Source organism: Pteropus alecto, unplaced genomic scaffold (genome assembly GCF_000325575.1).
Source record: "Pteropus alecto unplaced genomic scaffold, ASM32557v1 scaffold164, whole genome shotgun sequence".
Taxonomy (NCBI): domain Eukaryota; kingdom Metazoa; phylum Chordata; class Mammalia; order Chiroptera; family Pteropodidae; genus Pteropus; species Pteropus alecto.
In genome coordinates, this window is record NW_006439568.1 from 16390623 (window position 1) to 16416887 (window position 26265).

Genomic DNA, 26265 nt, shown 5'->3' on the forward strand with positions numbered 1-26265 from the left:
TTTTTTTTCTCAGTTTCTCCAACCTAAATATTCTGTTATCATTGAACTGCTATTAAAGGTGCCATATAACACATGCAGCCTAAACTCTGTTGAGATAGCGTCCTGCAAAGTACAAGCTGTAATCATTTGTACTAATTATCTATTGTTGCCTAACTAACTCTGCCAAAATTTATTAGCTTCAAATAGCAAATATTTATCACTTCACATAGTTTCTGAGAATCGGGGATCAAGGGACAGCTCGGCTGGATGGTTCTGGTTCCAGATCCTTTCCTCGGAGGATGAAGTCAAGCTGTCTGGGGCTGCAGTGTCTGTAGACCTGACTGGGACTGAACAGCTATCCGAAGCTCTTTCACCTGGCGATGGCCAGAGGCTTCAATTCCCCATCACACTGATTTCTTCCTGGGGCCGCTTATAAGATGGCTTCCCCCAGAGTGAGTGATAGAGACCAAGATGGATGTCTTTTATCTAAAGCGACATATCATCTGTTCTGCCATATTCTATTGGTCACACAGACAACTCTAGTAGTATGCAGGAGGGGACTACATGAGAGTGTGAATACCAGAAGGAGGGGATTTGTTGAACCATCTTAGAGGCTGGTTACCATACTAAAGTTGTCTTTAAAATCAATAACCAGCTAGAATCCATCTTATTGAAGTGTCTCTATAGAACAACACACAGATAAGCTCTGCAACTGGTCACTTAAAATAATGACAACAAGCTTCGTTGAAAAAAAGTGAATCCACGTTTTAAGAACTATATTGAGTTTATAGTATGTACACACGATGATCATAAAAATAAACATATAATAGGTTCTGCCAGTTTTTTTTTTTTTATTGTACAGAAATACTTTTTGTCCTAATCTAGTCAAAATTTTGTCTAGTCTGCCCTGAAATATCACCTTTTGGCTTTTTGGTGGTATGATGAGGACATTTCTGAATAAGGGAAAAGATTGACTTCCAGTCCTTGTTCTTCCTTCTCCTGACTGCACAGCCAAAGCCAAGTTCTAAACTCAGGTGCCTCTTCTATGAAATAGATATAATAGCATTCATCTCTAATGGTTGTTTTGAACACAAAATGCTATAATGTGAGCAAATTATTCAGCACATTGCCTCATACACAGTGAGAACATAATAAATGGTAGTTATGAATATCAGCTTCTGTGATATTGTGACCTGTAGGAAATATATATTTGGTCATTCAGATGGCCAAAATATATTTCTCAGGTGTATTTGGTCTTCATCCACAATTCCTGGCTCATAGTGCCTTGAACTCTTGGAATTTCCCAAGCATTAAGAGTGATAAAGATGTCTTTTATTATGCGGATGAGGTGACTTAGAAGCACCTGGGTTGGAGGCTGGTTGTCAGAACATTTTGTGCCACCACCTTCCCCTCCAGGGGAGGGCCTGGAGAGTGGATCCATCTCCAATGGCCAATGACTTAATCATGACTATGTAATGAAACCTGCATAAAAACCCAAGAGGATGGGATTCAGAGAACTTCCAGGTGGGTGAACATGGAGATCTGGGGAGAGAGGTGCACTCTGAGAGGGCGTGGGAGCTATACACACTGTGCCACATACTTTGCCCTATGCATCTCTTCCATCTGGCTGTTTCTGAGTTATATTCATTTACGATAAACCAGTGACTAGTTAGTAATATGTTTCTCTGAGTTCTTTGAACACTTCTAGCTAATTAATTGAACCCAAGAAGGGGGCTGTGGGATCCTGGTGGACAAAAAAGGGACCACATACTAAACCTGACAAGCTCAGGGGAAGACAGCGTGGCAGGCCTTACAAACTCAAACCAAAAGAAATCACAGAGGACGATCTGAACATAAAAATTTCTAACTTAAAAGTGGAAACGGAGAGTAGTCCTGTCTAGGCCTGTAGCTTCCTTGTCAAAGGTCAATCTTTACCTTAGGTGAGCCTATCTATTATCTTTTTGCATCTAAGATAACATACCTTTGAAATGTCATAGTATTCTTTAACATACTCCTCTGGCATAACCTGAGCGTGAACCTCTCCTTGTTATCTTGTTGCCCGCATACCACCTTCATATGCTGTAAATGTTAATTAGTAACTATCCTGTAACCACCAACGTGAAAAAAGCATGTGTCTCTCTAACTTTTTATCCAATCTCAGCGACTTCCCTGCTTTGCTTTCTCCTGCTCCTTTAATCTACCACCAATGAATTTCATGTAATCCTCTTTACATCTTCTTTCATTCTAATGTGTAAAATAAGCTGCAAAACTGCCATTCTCTGGAGCATTTTTCAGTCCATCGAGCTTTTGCTTCTTGGCAATTGTCATCGGTTTGGCTCAAATAAACTCATACGAATTCTTTGCAGGTCTGGATATTTCTTACATTGACACTGTGATTTATAGCTAGTTGGTCAGAAGTGCAGGTAACAACCTGGACTTGCAATTGGTATTCTGAGTTGGGGGACATCATTGGAATCTCCAATCTGTAGCCAGCTGGTCAGAAGTCCAAAGTCTGAGCTTGTGGTTGGCATATGAAGTATGTGTGTTTAGGGGGAGCAGTCTCATAGGACTGAACCCTTAACCTGTAGAATCTGATCTATCTCCAGGTAGATAGTGTCAGAGTGAGTTGAATTCCTGGACACCCTGTTGGTGTCTGAGAATTGTTTGTTGGCGGAGGGGAACTCTCCACCCTCCACAGTGGAGTTGGGTCTGGGAACCCAATTTAGTTTCCAATCCAGTGTTCTTAAACTGAACATAACGATGATTAGTAGGTTATATAACTAAAAATTTGGTTGAGTCAAATATTCTTCTACAAATGAAATAAAATGTTATCATCTCAGAGCAGCAGAAACCTGGGCTTTATTTACCATGTCATTGAAGTTAATATCATTTCATAAAACTTTTGTTTCATATTTGTGTGCACATGCAAGCTGGTGTGCGTGAGTGTGTATGTGTGCGCATGTGACGTTTGTTCCTTGCCCTGATTAAAACTATTCTTCTTACTATGGGTCACAGTCAAAAAAAAAGAGAAAGCCACTACTCTTCCCTAACTTTGTTATAAATGTTTTTTCCTAAGACGAAACAAACCTTAGTGATTGTGTCTCTCTAAATGTTTTGGAAGTTGGAGTATTTTAAGGCCTTTGTTGGAGAGCTCCTTCTTGTTTAGAATCCCATTTCAAGATGAAATCCCAGTACACATAGTGCCATGACCTTCCCGTGTTATACCATTAGACACGCACCAGGCACGGATGAGGCTCATTGCTTCCTGCCCAATAGTTAGGAGGTTGCAAATGCATTAATGGTAAGCATCATAGGAAGCTCAGAAATCTCAATGGACTTACTCGTTTGGAATCTGTTACAGAGCAAGCATCCACAAGGACTTGTTTAGTTGTGTGGTTAAGTAGAGAAGTGCTAGGCCCCTGAGCTTTATGAAATGCCAAGCATCAATCTATCTTAAAAGAGGCACTGCTTGTCGTGGAAGAAAGGACCACTTGAGGCCTTTCATTCCCAAGTTTGCCTAACATCCAATAGTTAACCATATAAGTAAATGCTTGTTTTCATGGTTTTAATGTTGTATTTGCTTTGTCTTACTTTTTTCTTTTTTTTTAGGCAAGGCAACCCTTGGTTGACCTCACAGATTGCAAGGACATTGTCAGCTTACAATCCCTTATTTTTTATTTTTTATGCCTACAGCACTTGGTCTTCCTAGGTGGTCTCTCATCCAAGTACTAACCAGGCCCAACCCTGCTTAGCTTCCGAGATTAGGTGGGATCCGGCTTGTTCAGAGTGGCATGGCCGTAGACTGTCTTACATTTTTATTGATAATTATTGTCAATAGTTTGACATCTTCAATTTATCAGTCATTTTATCAGAAAACAAAACAAAACTTAAACACTTACAATATCGCTAATTTTCAGGTTCCTGTTATCTTAAGTAAAATGATAAATATTTGTATTTATTTTTATTATTTATTTAGTTATTTATTTTTTTAATGCCTACAGCACCTGATATTCCTAGGTGGTCTCCCATCCAAGTACTAACCAGGCCCAACCTTGCTTAGCTTCCAAAATCAGACAGGATAGGGCATGTTCAGGGTGCCATGGCCGTAGATGATAAATATTTGTATAATGTAATTTTATACTTTATCATTTTTAAGTGAAATATTCAGCTAGTTCTATTAACTATAATATTTAAAATATTTTTTAAAAAAAGACTTTTTTTCTGCTGTTATATCTTTACCCAATCTTGCAGTCCCCTCCCCCGCCACACAGTATTTTTATGAAAGACATCTGGGAACTTTATTCACTGCAGTCTCTCACTTTATTCAATTCAGAGTTTAATCATCATCAAAATCATAATTAGAGGTATTTCTGTGTTAAAATTGGTCAAGGAGAAAGTTCCCTCTAAAAGTTTGAAACTAGCATGCATTGTACAAGAGGTTTTTCTATACCCTGTGGCCATAAAGTCTAGAAGAATTAGTGAATAAATAGAATAAATGGCTTCTGGCATTACATTAAAATACAATAAAATATTATTTGTTCCCAGACATTCTGACCACCCTATAGTACGTAGGTGTCTGAGTTAACGTCAACAGGAAAGATTCTTACAATTCTTTAAGAATGAATATCCACAGAACTCTTTGGCATTAGGCAGACAGTAGTACCAGGGATGGACATGCTGTAATAAATCCCTTATCTTTTTATAGCTATGGTTTACAAAATATTTTCGTGTTAATTTTACAAAACTGCTTTGACGTAAATAGTATTACATTTCCTTTACAGATGAGGAAACTGAGGCACAAAATAGTTAAGTGACTTCTTCACAGTTGCAATGCTAATAAGTGTTAGGAAGCTAGGCTTCTAAGAACAAATCCCTTATTAATGTATTTTTTACTCTCCCACACCATATCTTATGTCCACAACTGATGAGGAAGTTCAAACCCGTTCCTTTCCATTAGAAGCTTGTTATTTTATTTTTCAGTGTAGGTATCTTGTGATTTTTTTCTTTTTTAATCCTCAAACAATACTATGATGTAGGTACATTATTATTCCCATTTTCTAGTTGTAGAAGCTTGAACACAGAGAAGGAAAGCAGCTTTCTCAAACTCACGCAGCTAATTAGTTGCCAATCTAAAGCTGTCAGCATCTAAAGCTGCTACTTCTGCCTCATACACTGCTTCTTTTCATATGCTACTTTGCATGTGGCTATAAATTTGAATTTGGTAAAAGAAATAATAGGATGGCTAATTTTATCTGTTAATTGACTTCTCATTATATATATATTTGTGTATATATGTATGTATGTATATATGCATATATATGTGTGTGTGTGTGTATGTGTGTATATGTGTGTGTGTGTGTATATATTTACAAGCAGATAATTTACATTATTCCTAATAGATTTTCAAACTGTTTCTCTAAACTTGGTTTCAGACCAAAGTATGGGTATCTGTCATTTGCATAGTGTCTTATACCTGAGCAAGTGTTTTCACACACATTTCATTTGATGATTACAAAAAACTTATGAAATACCTATAATAGGTACAATTAGCAGGATAATTTTACTGATGAGAAATATTTATCTCAGAGAAGTAAAAGACTGTGAAGTCCACATGGCTGATAAGTGAAAAAACAAATCACTCAGGTCCCCTGATGACACATTCTGGGAGCTCTCCACAACAGGTCACTAAAGATAGCCCACGATGCCTCAGGATTCCACTTGCCTGTGCAAGTTCACCAAGACTTTTCTCCCACTTTGGAAGAAATCAAGTAGACCATAAGAAATCTTAACTTTTGATATGAGAGATCCTTACACCTGGGCTGACAGGCGTGATGTGTATTAGCACAGTCACAGAGTGTGGATTTAGACAGGGAGGGTGAGAATTCCGGCTCTGCTGTGAGCTCTATTTAACTGTGTGTCTTTGGGAGAATTGCCTATTTTCTCTGACTCTCTATTTTTACAGATGAAAATGTTGTGAGAAAATAAATGTGATTTCCTGATATAGTGGTGTTTTTTAGCAAAATCACTTGACTTTTTAATATAATGCATCTCATGCATGAGAATCCTTGGTTTTAAGAAGTCAAGGCCTCAGTGACATTCAAGGATATGTAATGTTTGGGCTTCGTGGCTTTTTGGAAATAATGTTGCCAATATAATTTTAATATTAAAAAAGGTCGTGATGAAACTGAATTCTGAGAGCAATAGTCCTGGGTGGGAATGCACATCAAAACAGAAAAGAAGCTGAATAAGCATGTGCTCAAATTATGTTTGTGCTCAGTCACGTTGAGTTAACAGAAAAGATCTACCAAATTCTTGATTTCCTCTCTATGAGTATATGAAATAAAATTGTCATAGATTTCATATGCTTGAGGTATATATTTCATAATCTTGTACAGACTATTTCTATTTTAACAGTTACCACATTATAATGACGTCTGTTTATATATTTGTCTTTCTTAACTAGACAGAGACTAAGAAAGAACTGTTATCTTTTGCATCTTTATATCTCCATGGCACGAGGCATTTTACCATAGAAAACATAAAAGTGACCCAGTAGATGTTTATTGAACTATGTTTATCTCATATAAAAAAGTATATAAATGTATGTATTATATAAACATACATAATTGCACACCCACATCTCTGTGCATGCCTGTATGTCTTTGTCGATATCTAATCTACTATTATGTAATTTTACACATACTTGGTAAGTCATGTCATTTCCAAGGGGAAACAGTTATAGTCTACTACTTTATCATATATATGTATTCTAATTAAATATTCTATGTGAATACACGAATCTGCAAAATTTCTGTAAGTATATTTGGCTGTGAGTACAACTTTACTTTCAACAATTAAACATTTATGAGCAAAAATTATTTCAGTTCAGCAATTTCAATTTAGATATAGTTCGGCATGTTTTAATTTAGTAACTTAGAAAGCATTTCAAAAGAAAGGAAGATTATTTGAAGATTATTGATGAAATTTTGTTGGTAAGCTTTTATGAAAATCATAGAATTAAGAGTACACTCTATGAGAAAAAAGTTTCAGTGTGTGTATGTGAACATTAGAATAAGTATTTACTTGAAATGTGTGTTTATTTGGAGGTGTGATGTTGTAATGAATAGGAGAACAAGCATGATACTAACCCATATGCCATATGAAGATGGTATTTCTAAATGAAAGAAAATACTAATACATTTTAGCAAGGATAATTAATGAGGCCATAAGTAGCATATCATCAGGAGCTGAGGAAAGAATAAGTCACCTTGTCATATAAAATAATTACTTTATGCTCGGTTTAGGAAGGCCTCAAAAGGGCCACTACATATTGACCCAGTCATTCTTTCAATATTCCGAAGCATGACAGTGTTAAAGAGGATTTTTCATTGTATTTAAAAAGGGGGAACGAGTGAATAAAGAGGTGTTTTTTTTTTTTTTTTTAACATTGGAAAGTAATAGTCAAATTTCAGGTGGCTTTATTTCCCACGCCCCAACTTGTGGCAACTCAAATGTGTTTTACCAGGGCAGCTTGCCTGAACAGCTCAAAGAACCAAGAGTCTTATGTCTGAGAAAGGCAGGAGCAGTGGCTAATTGGAGACTATATGTCCTGATTAAAGATGACGCTAAAGAATAACACACCGGACAAACAAAACACTTTAGCTGGACAGATTTGGGCAAGAAATGGCCTGTTTGTGATTCTTCCACTAACCAAGGAGCTGACACTGACTGAGGTGGAAATAGAATGGACTTGGGCATCAGACAGGCTTAAGTCTGAATAACGGCTCCAACGTTTGGGCCCCTGATTACGTTACTTAATTTCTCAGAACTTCTACCATCTCAATATGAGATGGTAACAACATCTATTCTTCCAAAAGGCTACTGTGAGGAGTCATAAGGAAGAAGACAGAAATCTTAGCTCATTGGCTGACACATAGGAAGTGTTCAATAAACATCGGTTATTGTTATAGGCTTTCCACAAAACGGGACAACACAGGATGAGAAAAACCAGCAGAACCAGTGGGGAGCATCTGTGGATGGCGGTGGTGTTTCCCAGGTTTGCCCTGACTAGGCCACCACTAAAATGCCAGATGTTTATGTTTCTAAGTGCATTCTAAGCATATTTCTGTCTTTCTCTCATTATTTGTTTTTTTTTTTTTCTGAATATAAAATTAAATTCTCATTTTCTTTAAAGAAAGTAGAAAATTGGCAAACATTTCCAGAAAAAAAATAAAATAAAATTCACCTGTATTCCCAACAGCCAGAGATAGGCATTGTTCACAATTCAGTGTTTTTTTCTTTTTCCAGTGCATACAAATGTATCAGATTACACTGTTATTAATTGGGAAAGTATTAAATATATCATTCCATATACTACTAATGTTAAGCAGAAATTTTTTTTAAAAAAAAAAACATCATATGAAGCTGGTACTTTTTAGTCACTTTGTACTTTAAAATCTAGACTTCACAGTCTACTCAGTGGAAGGCTGCCTAGAAAGTCAAAAAGGCTGTCTTTATAATTGTGGTCATGGTTATTTAAAATTTTTAATGTAGTAATTTTGGAGAAAAACTGACTATAGGATTTATTTTTACCTACCTTAACTGTTTCCTTATTTCCCTTTCTAGACCCCCTAATTGCTCTCTGTGGGAGATAACTATTTGCCAAAGATAAAAATTATTTGTGTGGATCTTTGAAATACAGTCAATAAATGGGAGAAGATTCATCACACAGCTTTTCTTCTGCTCTTTAGAGAAGAATTCCTAGGGATTTTATGAAAGACTGAGGAATAATTTGTTCCTTTTTGTGACAGAGCTAGAACTCAGGGTAATGGGTCTAATTAGAGTTTGTACTCCTTGCTTTAGAGTAAGTCAGGCCTCGATTTGTGATAAACTACATTGCTAATACATCTAAGTCTCAAAACCATAATATTGATTAAAAAATGAAAGAATTGAAGGAGGCATACAATAAGGTAATGTTTTTGTAAATGTTGAAAATATACTAAATGGTGTAGTTTATTATTTGGGGTATATACCCATGTGGCATAAGTCCATACCAACTTCAGGAAAATTGTTAATTCCAGTGTATATGTGGAAGGGGTGCTTTGGTTTTTATATGCAGCATTTTATTTCTTAATAAAAAAGAAACACATTCAAAGCAAATATGTCAAAAATGACATCTGCTAGATCTTAATGGCAAACATTTCCAGAAAAAAATAAAATAAAATTCACCTGTATTCCCAACAGCCAGAGATAGACATCATGGCATCTATTATCGATATTTTATGATTTAAAAAATATTTCTAAGATTCTGATATTCAGACTTTCCAATAAATTAGACCAGTCTTCTTTCAGTTAGTTAAAAATAAGAGGATTTGTGGGGTCATTGCTTGTTGGGGACACAGATGAAATCAGAAGGAAGACTATGAGATGATCTACAGCTCCTAAAACTAGATTAGTGAATCTTTAAAATGGACTTTTACAAAATTCCTCTGGCAACATATGTGGTAATGGGAGCAGGTATTTTAGCAGTTATTCATGCTTAGTTTCTTACTCTCTTGTGGTGTGTGGTTAATTCTAAGAGACTAATTCATTGTAATGTTAATTTGGACTCTCTTCCAATTGCACTTGAGATATAACAAGCATCACCAGGGCACCAAAATGGTCTTTGTGAAAGAAGAAACAATGCCCAGTGTCTGTAATCCTTTGATCAAAGTGAGGAAAAATAGGGATCTTATTTCATTTACAAGACGTCAGCAATCATTGTCCCTTTCTTATGTTTTGAATGACCATTTCCATCCTAATAATAATCCCAGTACTTGGAGCAAGAGTAATTTAAATAAGAACTACTCAACAAATATTATTCAGGAAAAATTAGTTAGACCTCACATGCAATGTTTTGGAATGTTTATTATACAATGACGTTGGCAGTTTTATGCCTGTACAAACTTACTGTACGTTCCATTGAGGAATCCCATATTGTACAGAAAACACACACACATTTTTACTACTAATTTTTTCCCGTTTAAGCAAATGAAAGTTTTTTTTAAAAAGCAACCATAAACTTAAGAGATACTACAGAAAAGAAGGAAGATGAATAGAGCAACTTTATTTTAAGAAATGAAGCAGCATTTTTGGAAAAGTAATAGCCTAAAAAGTCAGAATGTTGCACAGAGGGGTTTTACTGGAATGAGGTGAGATTTTAAGTGCTAACACCTGGCAATTTCATATGAAATACCAGAATAAAATTATGGCAATTTTCTATCTAGTAATGATATTCCTGAAAAGACTATAAATCCCTTAATTATTAAGGCTTTTGAATTTCTATTAACGAGTACCTTATATCATCTACTGAGTATTTAAATTACATGATTTGTTCTGCAATGTTTTATTTAACGCAGTAGGTTTTATTTAAAAGATGAACATCATAAGCTACTCATTTGAATCATTGTCATTTATCATATGAGAAAAAAATGTAGTTGGCAGAAGTTGTTTCTTAAAACTATTATCCTGTGGAGAGTCTCTTTTGCATCATTCCCCCACAACCTACTGTTTGCTGGGGTGGTCTCTAGTTCAAATGTCAAAGCTTTCTTTTTCTTAAGTAAACCAGAATGTATTTATATGAAGCATTCATGGGGTTAATTTTATTCCAAGTAAACAAGAAATCAAAAAACATTAAATTAAAGAAAGATATGTTTCCAGTTTTCTATTTGAAATAGTATCTTCTTTATTTAAAAACTACTACCTTTATTGATATAAAAACACAAATGTGTACAAAGTTGCTTTGTGGTTCTCTCTTTTTTTTTCTGTTACATTGAAGTATAAATTCAGGATTTGGCAAAAAAAATAAATAAATAAATAAAAAGATTTCTCAGTTGTTAGGCAGACTACTGGAGCTGTCCATGACTGTTTAACAGGCCTTATCTATAGTAATTAAATTTGACCTAAAAGACACCTCATCCAAAGGAAAATGATGCATTGGTTATTTTAAATAGAACTTTAATGAAGTAAACTACAATGATATGGACAAAACTACAAGGTGTCAATGGAGAACTTGACACCCAGGTTGGAGGTATGGGAATATATGTGTGTGAGAGTATATATGTGCAAGTAAATAAATGCACACTTATATGTATGTGTGTATGTGTGTGTATATATATACACACATACACACATGTCCACTTATATGTGTTATTAAAGGTGTGTGTGTATGTGTGTGTGTGTGTGTGTGTTAAGGCAGACTTAAGAAATCGATACCCTCCCTTCCATATTCATTTGGGTGTTCTTCTGGGAAGACTTCCTTCATTCACCCATTTAGAGGATTCATTCTTTCCTTCATTACTGCCTCATCAGGCAGATGGGCAGGCAGGCAGGCAAGATATTTCTACCTTCATTCCAGCACTTGTAACACACTTGCATTATAAGCAGTCTTGATCATCAGAATCAAGTTTTAGTCATTCTTTTGCTGTAATTGTATAGCACAGTGATTAAAACATCGTTATTTTTCAATGTGTTTACTGGATTTTACTTAATTTAAATAGTTAGCCATAACAGGACTAGTGGGAAAAGAAAGAAAAGTAGGGAAGAAACAGTAAGACAAGATGGGGTTACACGGTCCAGTAAGTGCAGATATTTGTCTTCAGAGCTATTTACTTTTGCACTATTTACCTTGGTTCCATGGACATTCAAAATGGCAGCATTAATAATCAGTAATAGGACATTTTGTACTTTCAGGAGCAGATATAAGTAGGCCGAGCTCACAATTGGAGGCTGTTAGTATTTTCATGCACAGGTTCATTCATTTATGCATTAATTTATTTATCTAAATATTATTGAGGACCTACATGTGCTAGGCACTAAGTGATACCAAGCTGAACAAAAAAGTGCTTGCTTCCAAGGAGCTAATGGTGTACTGGAGTGATGCGAAATACTATGATGAAAAGAAGAGGCACAGGATGCTTTGGAAATGCAAAGGAAAGGTATTTTGGAGAGAAGAGTCATGAAATTTTTGTCGAGGAGGAAAAACTTGAACTGTGTATTAAAAAATGGGACCTAGCCCAGGAAAAGGGCGAATGAGGTATAAAGGGAATATTTCAATCAGAGCAAAGTCTTGTGCAAAGTCATGAAAGCAAAAGAAAATAATGTATGTTTGGAAAAATGCAAATAATTTGGTGCATCTGAAGCATAGGGTACACATAGGAAGAGGAAATCTGAGTCCATATCATAAAGATTCTTCTATGCTGATTAAGGAGTTGTGACTATCTGCAGGTAGTGGAAGCCCCTGAAAGAGTATCAGTAGTGGCATGATGAGGCCAAATTTGTGTTTTAAGTAGATCCCTTTGGTTATGCCATGGATGATGAATTGGAGGAAGCAAGTCTGGAGTCAGGAGACCAGTTATGGGGCTATTAACAAATCCAGAAGAAAAATGACGAGAGTCTGACCTAAGTCAGTGCCAGTGAGGATAAAGAGATGTGGTAAGGAGAAAGGGAAGCGGGAACAGACATGGATCTAGGCACCCAGAAGCAACCTACTCTGGTGCTGATTAATGTAGAAAATTAAGCCAAGGAATAGTCAAGATGACTCCTGTGGCCTGGATGAATGGGTAGGTGGTGGTGGTGCCAGTCATTGATACGCGAAACATAAGAAGAAAGCCAGGTTGTGTTGGTGAAAGACAAGAAATGTATTTTGGACAGAATGGTGCCTGGGGATTAAGGGAATCTGAAATTCTAGCTCTTTATCTTAAAACAGATGTGTCTGCTCTAAAGAGCTGATCCACAGCTTTACTACTGTGTTCCTATATCATTGTTTTCTGTCATTAAGGACATGTATTATATATTTTATAGACATAGATATATACATCCATATTTTAATTTTCTATAATAAATTAAAATTGAAATCTTTCAGACTCCTGTACTTTATAAAATTTTTAATTTTAAAATTAATTATAAAAGAAAAGTAATTTGAGAGTTTCAAGAGAGACATAAATAACCTAATCCAGACCTTCATTTCATACATGAAAATCTGAAACCGAAATTGCTTAAGTGACTTGCCCAGGTTCATGGATAAATCAACAACAGTGCCTAGATTAGAATCCAGATAATTTGACTCCTGGCAGAGTGTGCTTTTTATATATCATCTGCCTTTAAAAACGCAAAAGGAAAAATTAAGCAGACACTTAGAAATATTTTTTAAATTTCATGACTGACTTTTTCTGGGTGTGAGAAGCTAGATATAAAAGAGAGATGCCGGGCTAGGAACATGTGTTTTGGCACAGGAAACATCTCTTTTGTTTATATGAAGAGAGAATGACTTTCTTGGGTCCTGGCCCAAATCTGGGACACTATATGTGACTGGCAACATTCAGAAGCCACAAAAATGTGGTCTTAAAAGGATAGTAACCAAGAAAAAGGATGGCAGAAGAATCTGTTCATATGGGATTCTCTTGATAGTTTAGCCTCTCCGTGTGCCTCAGTGGTGGTGTCGCTGCTACTGCTCCATTGGAGGTGATGTAATAAACATCCCCTCACGTTATTAATGTCAGTAGCCGAGAGCTTTTCCATATCGTATACAGATAAGGCTACTGACATGGAGAAATGGAGTCAGAGGTTAAGTCCATCAGAGTATTCAGCGACTCTATTGAAATGACCCATTTATATGTTGTCCGTTTTCCACAAGACAGCTCTTTGTACTTGTGATATTTGATACCAGGCTTAGGATGCATTTATCACATATTTGCTAGGACTAAATTGAATTGATGCAAGGTTAATAAGCCTGAATGAATTTTAGAGTCTGATGTGGTCTGTTGACGCTTTGTGGGGATGATGCATAAGAAGAATAAAATCAGGGGATGCTGATGCTCAATGACTGAGGCGCAGCTGGTGGGCTTCAAGGCTGGGGAACAAAGATAGAGTCCAGGAAGTAAAGTCAGTACCCCAAAAACTGATGGTGATGAATTGGTATTGTGAAAGGGGGTTACAAATTAGGAGCCATCAGAAGTAAAGCAAGTAGCAAGAAGCAAGGAATAGGAAAAGAAATGTGGGTGGGCCAACAATACTAATTGCAGCCGTTGTTGTTGGCCCAGCCTTCTGATGTAAGTCTGAGTTTCCCACACAGTGAGTGACCATAGCCCAGCATCTGACATTAATTAGTTTTTTCACCTTGCTTTCTATAACCTCTCGGAACCTCAGCCACCATGGTTATAAAACGAGATCCTTGGAGCCTATAATATTTATGTCTCTTCCAGCTCTTATTCTAATGGTTTTCTTTCTTCTATAAGTAGTAAGTGCTTCTTCAGATACCAAAATGAGAAATGGGATTCATGTCACATGCATCAGTATGGGAACTATTTCAAATGACAGCTAAATAGACCTGTTGTCTGAAGAGACAATTATACTTCCCCATTGGGTAAAAGAAGCAGTATCCTGGGGGAGCTAATAGTAGAAATTCCTGTAAATAATATATTTGGCCTTAGTCATTTTTTTTTTTAATAAAACCATAAACTTAGTTTTTCAATATTGCCACTGATTTATGAAACAAAGATATTAGATAAAACTATCAACATTTAAGGCATTTTTTGCATTTTTTTACCTTTTTATTGCTTTCCCATATTTACCCTTTTACTTTATTTCATGGCCATTTTGCCATAGCTGAGTAATGCCATATGCACCAACATTCAATGAGAGTCCTCTTAATCTACAACATATTTTAAGTGAACAATGCCTTTGTCAATTTTTATAGGGCTTAAAATGTTATTTTCTTAAGAATTATATGGAGAAATTCTATTCTTTGTGCTTTAAGATATGCTCTCATTTAGGAGATCCCTTGAAGTGATCTCTTGAAGTGAAATGATAGAGAATGCATTTCACATGCAGGACGTCATAATCTCACGCAGATTTTAGTTCTTGTGAACATGAAGCAGCAAACATTTTGAGGGCCCAGTGAGAGATCTCTCCCCAAACTCTCTTGTAATAGAAAATGATAATATTAATTCTCTATCAGTCATTCAGGAAAAGACATGGGCAAGCAATATATGAGTGAACTACAAATGGCTGATAATCTTGACTTTTTAAAAATAATTTTTCTACCTGATAATGTTATTTGTAATACAGTTGACTGTCTATTTGCTTGCTCATCCCCTATAACATTTCCCAGGATATTGTAGCCATCAATCGGTATGAAACTGATAAATAAAAAACAGAAATTATATATCTTTAGGCAAATTTCACCTCATCCGTTCTGTAGCTTCATTCTATGCATTCCCTGCATGAATTTTGTGTTACCAGAACTTGGCTAGTAGTGTGGTTGTGCTTGATGGGTGACTATCCTTTAGAATGAAGTACTTACTTCCTGTGGGGTCATTTAGCTACTTATTTTTGCCCCCCCCCTTTAATCCCCACCCTACTTCCACCCCTGACCCATGGATGTTGCTGTTTCCTCTTAAGAACTGGATCCCTGAAGGCAGGGCATCTCCTCCCACACGCTCGTGGCTGCATCTGGGGCCTGGCTCACCCGGGGCCTAGCACACCCGGGGCATGATCCGTGGCTCCGCCTGGGGTGCGAACCCATGTCCTTCTGCATACAAAGCAGATGTATTTTCAAAGCAATATAGCAGCTCTTCCACTGACTCATTGTGTGATCATACATGATTTAATTTCCCTAAGCCTATTTCCTTACCAGTGAAATGAGAAAAATTAATACAGTGCCTAAATTGTTATAGGGAGCCAATGAGGTACATATTTGTAAAAATTGGTGTGTACCTAGCCTTAGTAGAGGCTTAGTGTGTTGTTGTTATTCCCTTTGTTATGTTTTATAATGGTTTCTAGAAATAGAATGGGCAGGAGTAAACAACGTTATAAACTACATCCTAAGAAAAAAAGGTAGGAACTGATGAGAGGATTTTTAATGACCCATTGTATTAAAAGTGCCAGCAAAGTAAACTTTCCCCATACTTGGCCCTAGAGACTCTCATTTCACTTCAAGTTAACTTAGCCTCCAACATGGTGGAGTGAAGTAATCACTCTCTAATGATGCATGCTTTTCTCAAAAGAATAAGAATATGAATTCTCATTGAGCTAGCTAAAAATGGAATTAATCAATTAATTAATCAGTCAAATAACTCTGTTCCCACAACTCTGAGGCTAGTGGAACATCAGAAGATAGATTTGAGTTCTTTTTTTCATCTCTATCAAGTCACCTAAGGTCTCTGAGCATCCATTTTTTTAAACCATAAAATGGAGTCAACACTCTCCTTTGTAGGGTTGGTGTAAGAATCCAGTCAATGAAAGCTCTTAGTAAACACTAAATCACTTTAGAAATGTGACATTATTTCTTGGTTTAAAAATCATCGTTTATTGTTCATTATCTCAGTTCAAATCACACCTTGCATCTACTTGATAGTATTTTGGCCAGTACTTATAAAACTCTGGAGTCAGACACTGAGAGTGGCAGTAATAAGCAAATAATTGTATGATTTAGATTGAGAATATCCTACTTTATAATCTCTCAGCTCTTGTGCTCAGCAACTTCTAAGCTTAAAATTCACATCTTAGATGTTTATAAAATATTGAACCTTGAGGTAGCCATCATATTCTGTAAACATTTTTTAAACCAATGGTGAATATATGAAGACAATCAAATTTGTTGCAAAACTTCCCTGAACCCAGCTAATATGGCACATCAAGATGGATTTCATAGTTATACATCTACAGAGGAATGTTTAGAGATAAGATGAAAGTAGTCCTCCTTATTAATCACACGTTGTATATTTGACTTCTGCCTCCCTCCTCAGCCTTTAAATCAACTACATCTGGTTTTTGCTAGTTAAGTGTGCCATTACCTTTTGCATTAAAAGGCAGTTACTCCTAAACAATGCAGCCCCATTTGATTAAAAAACAATTAACTAGAGTTATATTCATTTTACTCATCATGGCAGCTCAAATAAGAATTTTAGTATAGCTTATAGACCTACTTTATTTCTACAACACGGTCAGCAGAATTGGAAGGCTCTTTGTGATGAATGCTGGCATAAAGCAGTTATTTTGCTTTGCTGATGATAACTTTTACAGGAAAAAAACAATAATACAGAATAGATAGATAAATAGATAGGATCTAACATAGGTAGGATCACAAAGCAGCTGAATTTTGATGTAGTCACCCTATGCCAGAGATGTCCTCTTCTATGGAGACTAGGGCACATGATTATTATTACACACAGAGCAAGTTAAGTTCTAGGAACTGACTCCTACTAACCAACTGCATAAGAAATTGATGTATAATTATTAAGCAGGTGGTATTGGAGCTCGCTAATTAGTGAATTCTTTCTCAGGAGAGAAATCTACCAAGCAACCAAGTTGTTATTTGAAATTCATTGGTAAGCAGGGAATCTGACATATCAGAATAAATTGTCTAAATTAGTGGTACTCAAAGAAATTGCTATTTTGCTAACAAGGTAAGAAGTTAGCACCGGACTATAAATTAAACCGTTAGAGCATCACTTTCTTCATTGAGAGAGTCTTGCTCCAAATTTTGTATAAGCAAACTAAATAATATGCTTAATGACACTAATTTGCATTCCAGCACAAGTTCTTCATCTTATGGCAAACTGCTCACAAACATTTTTTATACAAGCAATTATTCTGTGTTCCACAACTTGAGAAGCCCTGGTCTTTGCCTGAATCAGAATTACAATGGGAAGCTTATTAAAATATGTAGTTTCCTAGTGATGTACCCTTGAAAATTCTGATTCAGAGTTCTGGTGTGTTGTATCTCCATCTGTGTTTTAAAAATACCGCCCCATGTAGTTTTTGGATGAACACATAAGATGTAGGAGCTGCATAATAAAATGTGTAGAGTAATTAAGTGGTGTTAAGCTGAATAAGTTAGAGGTTAAAGACATGAGATGGCACTGAGGTTTAAGTTCTTATTTCTTCTTCAGCAAGATGTGAATTTTCTAAACCTCAACAGCTTTACCTATAAAGTGCTATAATAATACCTACCTCATAAAGTTGAGAGGTTTAAATGTTGTTATATATAAAAAAAAGTGCTTTACTCAGTGCCTGCCACATAGTAGACAATTGATAAATGTCAGATGTAAATGACAGTTATCATCTCCATGATAGAGACTTACCTGCCATTTTTGAAAATATGCACATTTATTATATACAGCCCCAAATTCCCTGGACAAGCAAAGAGCATACTGCCAATATTTGCCTGTCTGAGATTTCCTTTGCTAAACATGCATCAAAATAACTATCAAGGCTCTTTTGATTCTAAGTGTTAGAAACCTAAATCAAAGTGATGGAAGAAATAAAAAGTTAGCTGCTCAAGGGGAGATTATTAAATCACACACTTTACAACTGAATATCCAAGGGTGGTTCTGGCTAAGACCATGACTGGATTGAGGTCTTCTAAGGATATTCTTCATCTATATCACCTGCTTGCCTGCCTGCCTGCGTGTGTGTGTGTGTGTGTGTGTGTGTGTGTGTGTGTGTGTCTGTCTGTATATCATCTATCTCCCTCTCTATCATCTATCTATGTATCTATCTATGTATCTATATCTATCTCCCTCTCTATCTATCTATCTATCTATCTATCTATCTATCTATCTATCTATCTATCTATCTATCATCTATCATCTATCATCTATCTACCTATTTATCGAGTTGCCCTCAATCTTAGGCTGGACCTGGTTTTGTGATGCAATGTGAGGCTTATATGTTACCAGCCTAATAACCACAGAGGAAAAAAAAGTTCTTTTGTGAAATAGTCCAACAAAATTCCAGAACCGAGACTCAATGCCCTTGCTTACAATATCTTTCTATTATTGAACTATTCACTCTAAATAAAGGCAGAACAGTTTGGTTTTCAGGCTCAAACATATAGCCACTCCTGAATCTAAGGTGAGACAACTTCACTTGAAGCATTTGTTCTTAAGGCGAAAAAGATAATTTCCACAACAAAAGTTAAGGGATGTTATTAGGAAAAGAGAAAACATATAGATGCAGAATCCAAAAGAATAATGTTTGATACTCTGACCTACCCGCCTTTACTCTTCCATTGTTGTTTAAATGTGTTAGTTCAACTGGAATAAAGCCAAGACTTGGTTTAGAGACCTTAATATTTTGTTAAGATAATGTCCAGATATTTATTCTAATCTACTTTGTATTCGTTTTATAATAATTTTTTGTAGATTGAATTGTTTCCCCTACTTCCAATTTGGGAATAAAAGATACAGGAGAGTTGCCTTATATTGACCTAGAACAAAGTCAGAATTTATTAATAACAACCTGAGTTTGGTTCTAACCTTTCATTTTCTCTAGCTTGAGTCAGATTCATGTTTGATAAATAGAAATAAACAAGAGATGGTGCTAGAAAGTAAACTGCCAGAGTTTCACAAAGGGGAGTTTAGTTTTCGACTACATTTGTTACATGACAATAATGTTACTATGGATTATAAAATAATGGATGTATTATGGTTCACTAAATCAGTAAAAATCACGAATCCCTTAATGATTTAGAACGCAGCTTGTGAAGCATGACTTGGCAGAGCTATTAAGTGGTTAAGAGTGTTGGTATGAAAGTTAGGTCTTCGGCACTCAGATCCAAGTCTGGCTGTCTTTGTGGTGTGTGGCCTTGGACCTGACTTCTCTGGGACGCAGTTTCCTCACATGTGTAATTAGGTAATAAAATGTAGTCACCACACAGTGGCGGGGGAGAATTAAATGCACTGACAGGGTGGTGCAGGCTTCTTCTGTATTTTTCAAGCAGTGCATATGCTTAACTTTATTCTCCCAGATGCCTAACAGACTCTCTCATAGGAAGTCACTTAGGAGTTCTTCTTGGCCCCCTTTGTATACCATTTATTTTATAACCATAGTATTTTCTAAGATGGCACTATAAATAGGACCAAATGCTACCCAAGGCAAAATGGGCAAATGTCACGTTACTGGCAAACTTTCAGTTCCTTTTTTTTTTTTTTTGAGCTTGCAATGAGAATGGTTTTAGCTAGCTTTGAGCCTCTGCAGCCCATTTTGTATGCTGTTGCCTGTACTTTAATGTTCCCTTAAAGGCTTGTATTTTGGGCATCTGCCTTCCTCTCACTCCTCGTCACATTCCCCTAACTCAGCATGGTCTTTATTTTTCATTACAGAGGTGGAAGCAGGAGGCTGAATTTCTCTGAGATGATTGTTCAATATGGTGTACTGGGAAGACCAGAGAGCCAAGATTTAGATTTAAATTATGACACTAACGCTGCTGCATTTTTGTTGGGTGACCTTGGGCTCATCATTGACCTTCTCTGATTCTATATCCTCAGCTATACAATAAAAAGAACAGTGAAGCCATCTGTGCCTAACTCTCACATCTTTGCTATGAGGGTTAAATGAGATGATGTCGAAAACGAGAAAGTGCGATCCAAGAACAAACTTTTATTATGCTTGTGATGATTCCATATATATATCAGTATATTAACAGTTTGTTAGCAACTGGATTCCTGCATGCTCTGCTCCCATTTCCCTAATTCCCAGAGCTGCAGAGGATCCCTGCCAGATGGCTGATTTGCCAGCTGTGTCTCGTTTTGTCATTGTAAATATTACATACTCCAACCGAGAGGCTTTGCTTATAACGTAGTATGTTTGTTCTTTATCTCTTGCAGATTGAGAATTACATTGTGGAAAATATGAAGTCGGAGATGGCCCAGATACAGCAGAATGCAGTTCAGAACCACACGGCCACCATGCTCGAGATAGGAACCAGCCTCCTCTCTCAGACTGCAGAGCAGACCAGAAAGCTGACGGATGTTGAGACCCAGGTACGCCCCTAGGCCAGAGTCAAGAAACTCTTAACTGGGAGGACATTTTTTCTCCTTTAGCTTACTTCATAAACACAGAGCACATTTCAGCACTGAGATGGGGAAACATATACATTTTTGTTTATTGGTAATGAAAACAATGACTGCCTGACATGCTATGCATGTTTCTTTTGATTAAATGAGGGTTGGTATATTTAGCTTTGTACGTGTTTGCAAAAACAGGACTGGCAAAGGACTTAATCAGCATTTAAATTAAAATAAACACTGCAGCTACCAACTGTGAGATGATATGTGTCAAACAAAATAACCATTTTGGTCAAATTAGTGCCTTTGATGTACATTTTTGACTTGTCCTGTTTGTCTCTGATAGTATTCTAGCCATAATGGCACCTGCAGTGGTTTTGCTCATTCAGTGTATAGGAGGGAATACCCCAAATGAACTACTCAGGAATGTGTGGGTTTTTTTTTTTTTATTCAGCATGATTTTATAATGAGGAGTCAATTAATACTCTTTCTCCATACATATATGTATATGTGCATGAATATATATATATATATATTATCCTATATATAACACATATATATTACCCTACCATTGACAATGACATACTTACATACAAACATATGTATTTGTGTACAAATCAGTAAAATGACCTTTAATCATCATTGTCACTAACCTACCATTACAGTTTAGTGAAAATATCATTTTTGATGACTAGAAGATGATCTCTCGGTATGCTTTGAATCATCAAAATAGTTATTTCAATTACCATTCTGAAACCCAGTGTAGTTCATTTCTGGAATCAAAGTTGAAATAATACTGTTAAAAGATAAATGAAACACAATGAAATTTTCAAGAGTTTATTTGAGCAAACATCATTTGGAATTGGGCAATGCCTAACTCAAAGTGGTCAGGAGCTAAGGGAAAGGTTTTAATAGAGAAGATGCAGAAGCAAAGCACAGAAGTTATTTGATTGGCTAGAGCTTAAGCAGTTGCCTTGTTCGGGAGAGCCTCGTTGGCTGTTTGTAATTGGTTGTTGGTTGTTCTTAGGTTTCATTTTCTTGGATTCAAGTGCCGAGACTCGGGCTTAGGTTTTGGTTTGCTTACGCATGCTACCAAAGCATTAGAGCCTCCTCAGTCTAATGGCCTTCTCCTTTAGTTATTTTAACAATATAAATTTTAAAATAAGATGCAACTTTATTTCTATTTTGTTTCTTTTGTGTTAATGGAATTACAGATCATATGTTGATATTTAAAGAGAAATAATAATTTATACAGATAGAGCATTTTGTATTATTCAAACCACTTTCCCATGTGCAGGTGATTTTTATGAAATCATTTAGAGCAGGCAGGTCAGAAAGTGTGAGCGATTTTCTCACATTGATATAGCTAGTGAATCAAATCTTTGGTTCCAGCTGAGGCATACTCATTTTTTTTTCTTTCGTCTCCCTTGATTAGTAATACTAATAATTAACTTATTAACTAATTTAATGAGAACTTAAGTATGGATTATACTGGATCGATAAATCACATAGGCTTTGGAACTTATTTTTTGTAATTTTAATGATAGCACACAATTATCAGATAACCATGGGTGGTGGGGAAGGGAAACTACTTATTACAACTAAAATCTATGAGACTTAATATAATTATATAAAGATGCTGCTGCCCCTCCATTGCTGCTGACGGTATTTTACCACATGACCGCACATCATATCGTGTAATCCTAGGATCCAGGGTTGTCCTTGCTGGCTATGTAACTATAGGGAAGTTCCTTCCAATTTCCAATGATTTATGTGGGAACCATGGTGTTAGAAATGAAATTTAATCAAATTTACTGATGTATTTTGAGTACCTCCTTGATGAAAGATATTTTAATAGGTACTATATAGAATACAGCAGTAAGTAAAGCAGGCCTTATCCTCAGTGAGCTTAATTGAGTTAATGTGGCAAATGTTTCTAAACCATTTCTTTCTGTGGGGAGTGTAATTGACCAATGGCCCCAGCTGCTGTGCTCTGAAATCCATCACAATATTGGTACAGAGACCACAATTTCCAGTGATCACTTCCAGCCAATGACACATTGTGGCAGTAATGCTTAGTCAGATCTACCGCTGGGAGCTGCAGGGCTCCACTGACACATGACTTTGTCTAAGGACTCTCCATCAGCCTTGCCAAACTTTCTCGCAACTGCACTACAGATTAAGATTTCCACTCAGTCTTCCTTTTCTTTCTTCTCTGCTGTGGTTAGACCTAAATCCCGGTCAAAAGGCACTCCTAGCCAACTCTGGCTTCTTCCCCATTTTCCTTCACAGGAATTTCCATTTTCTGCATGTCTAATCTCATTTTGTTATTTGCTCCTCAGAAGTCATGACCACCTGCTGTTTGGATTTCAATTGCCCAATTACAAATTTAAGGCAGTTCAGGACAGTTTAACTGATGAGTTTAAATCTCTAGGCAGAAATAGATTTGAAATGGCAACTTTCAAAATTGAGCCACTGGATCTCTTTAATTTGATGAGAGATTAGTTGACTAAACATTTAATCTTGGCCTAACTGAAATGGCAGTAAACTAAATCTACCGATGGTCATCCAAGGAAAATACCCTGGTAATTAATTTTCTCACAGGGTCTGGAAAAAATGTTTGATAACTCATAAGGAGAGGGCTCAGTGAACTATGACCCACAGGCCACATTTGAAATGCCACCTCTTTTTGTAAATAAAGTTTTATTAAACACAGCTACACTCATTCATTTATATGTTGTATATGGCTGCTTTCTCGATATAACTGCAGAGTTGAATAGTTGTACCAGATTCCTTCTGGGCCTCCAAGACTAACATATTTACTCTTTGGCCCTTTACAGAAAAAGCTGGCCAACCCATGCATTAGGATACAAACTCCTAGAGAGCATGAATTTTGTCTGTCTTGTTCACTTTTCTATTCTTAGGTTTAGAACAGTACTTGGTACACAGTAGACTCTCAATAAATACTTGTCTAATAATTAAATTAACAAATATTAGTCTCTTCATTTCTGTAGTTTTCGGTGCAATGCTCCTAAGCCCAAAGGCAATGTCCTAAGAGTTGTGTGTTGCTGGTAATACATACTCACAGATAGATAGTGGGTCAGTGTAGGACTTTGAACAGAAGCAGTCTCCTGCAAAGGCGTTCTGACTGACTAAGAACATTGGATAAATGTATTTTCTCTGTCCTCTGAGGAGTGTGAGCAATTTGTCCACCTTTCTGCCTGGTAAGTGCTAGTTTAGTATTGGGGTGTGGAGAGGGAAGAAGTCAGATGCCATCAACTGCAGAAGATCTCATGGTAATTTGAGAGAAACCATTTTGAGATCAGCTGTTATTGACTGAAGGGAGGTGCCTTTCTCAGCCAGAGGGAAGCTACTTGTGTATAGCTACATGATCCTGTGCGAAGGGACTCAGACTCCCAACATAGATTACCTAGGTTCCATTCTGACCTTACTGCGTGTCTACTCTGCTGGGCAAGTTTCTTTTATCCACAATTTCTGCATCTGTAATATAAGTAATATTCTACTAAATTCCATAACCCAATGGGGTTATCATTATGTTATATATGTTTATCATATATTTGAATATTTATATCATATCATATAAATAAAAAATAAAATATTACATGGAATAATTATATAGCTTTAATTATATATTATATTTTCATGGCTAAAATTAACAATAATTCTCTAAGATTATCTAATCTTCATATTCAAATTCCCTCAGTTCTATCAAAAATTTTATAGGCATTTTATTTTTCAAGATTTGATAGTTCCTTTTATTTGGACGCAATCTTCCTTTTTGTTCCTTGAGATTTTTAAGAAACCGGGTCAATTGTTATTTAAATTGTCCCATATTCTGACTTTGTCTGAATATTTTTTATGATAGTTTTTAACTTATTCTTCATCTCTCATGGTTTCTTTAAGCTGGAAAGTAAGTCTAAAAGTTCAATTAGATTGAGTTGAACATTGTGGCGGAGTGCTCTGCAGAATTGCTGGCCAATTTCTATTATATTTCATCAGCAGGCACAAATGCCATCTTGCAACACTCTCAGCAATGCTATTTTAACTTGATTAGAGTAGAAGCCTCCATAGCTCTTTATCTCAATCGTCTATTTTCTCCTTGGAAATTAACAAATAACCTATGGGGTGGTACTTTATCACATTGCCATATCATTGACCAAATAAATCATTTCATTGATTTTATAAAATGGTGACCTTCTAACACATTCCTTGTACACATATCAGATTTTATTCTAAAAAAGTCTAAGTATCAAGTCATCATATTTTCTGTTATATTTTTTATTCGAAAAACACAAAGTAAAAAGAAACATAAACCTACCAACAAGGCTGATTTCAAAGTTAATATGCTGGTGAAAGAAATTTTCTGTTATGGGAGATTTTCCTTTTAAGGAAGATCGGAGGCACTTTTAAAAGTATTAAAGGGAAGCTAGCTGAAATTCTCTAGCTCACTTTCTTTGAGATACTAGAAGTTTTTATTTTTAAATTTTTGTTTATTTTTTAAAGAATAAAGCTAAAGTTTGTAATCTATAAATTCTCAATTTCAAATCTTGTGTCTTCCTTACTTTGTAGTATATTCTGGAAAATTTAAGCTTGAAATTTTTTTTGGGGGGGGGGCTTGTTTTACATACTCTTCGCTGTTCTTTTCTTTCTTTCTTTAATCTTTTTCTTTCCTGCAGAGATGTGCTTTTGGAATGTGTTTAGGCTAAAGAAGGAAATGTCTTTTGTCATTTTAATGGAACACTTAGATTATTGCTAAGCAGCAAGTTCCATAGACACATGGCAAGAAAATGGTCAATTTATCATAGTTTCCTGTACAATTCTCTCAATTGCCTGCTTTTGAACTTTGGGCCTATTTTAATACATCAGTGGAGAGAGTTGAAATAAAGCAGCCATTAGGTTGAGGTGATGGGGAAAGAAGAGAAGAGATTGGGATTTGTGCTAAAAACTGACCTGAGATGACCTGACACTTAGACCGGACTTCTGAGATCTGTCTCCCTCCTTCTGCCACGTTCAGATCTTGCTTTAGATTTGGGCTGTTATTATTGAAGTTCATCTCGATATTCACATGGCCTGTTACCCTCTTCTGACCATTACCCAATTTGAAAAACAACTCACTGTTCATTGTCTAGCATATCATCCAACAAATAAGTCTGAGTGCCCCACTGTGCCAGGCCCAGTGCTGGGCCCTGGGGGTTTGGAGGGCTATAGACAGAGTACTCCTGCCTCTGCACAGCTGACATCCTCATGGGGCAGAAAGAGCAAATTAGCGAACCTACAGGATGGTTTCCAATAGTAATGATTCCATAAAGAAAATAAAACAGGATGATCTGATATAGTATGATGGGGGGAACTACTTTATAGAGTGTAGCCAAGTAGGGCCTCCCTGAGTAAGACTTGAACAATGACAAGGAAGTAGACATGCATCTAGAAAGGGATG

General features: G+C 36.2%; 1 protein-coding gene and 2 pseudogenes across 4 annotated transcripts in view; 1 reads left to right on the top strand and 2 right to left on the bottom strand.

Moving 5' to 3' along the window:
• Positions 1-26265, top strand: part of ANGPT1 (angiopoietin 1) — a 232150-nt gene that overhangs the window by 110228 nt on the left and 95657 nt on the right. For 3 of the 4 annotated variants that reach the window (XM_015593045.2, XM_006916614.3, XM_025050145.1), the window contains exon 2: positions 20628-20783. In XM_015593045.2, the coding sequence (XP_015448531.1) occupies positions 20628-20783 (156 nt within the window). Of the gene's footprint in view, positions 1-20602; positions 20784-26265 lie in introns of all 4 variants that reach the window. The other variant, XM_025050144.1, reaches the window with a different exon arrangement.
• Positions 3664-3782, bottom strand: LOC112483629 (annotated as a pseudogene).
• On the bottom strand, positions 3972-4090 carry LOC112483632 (annotated as a pseudogene).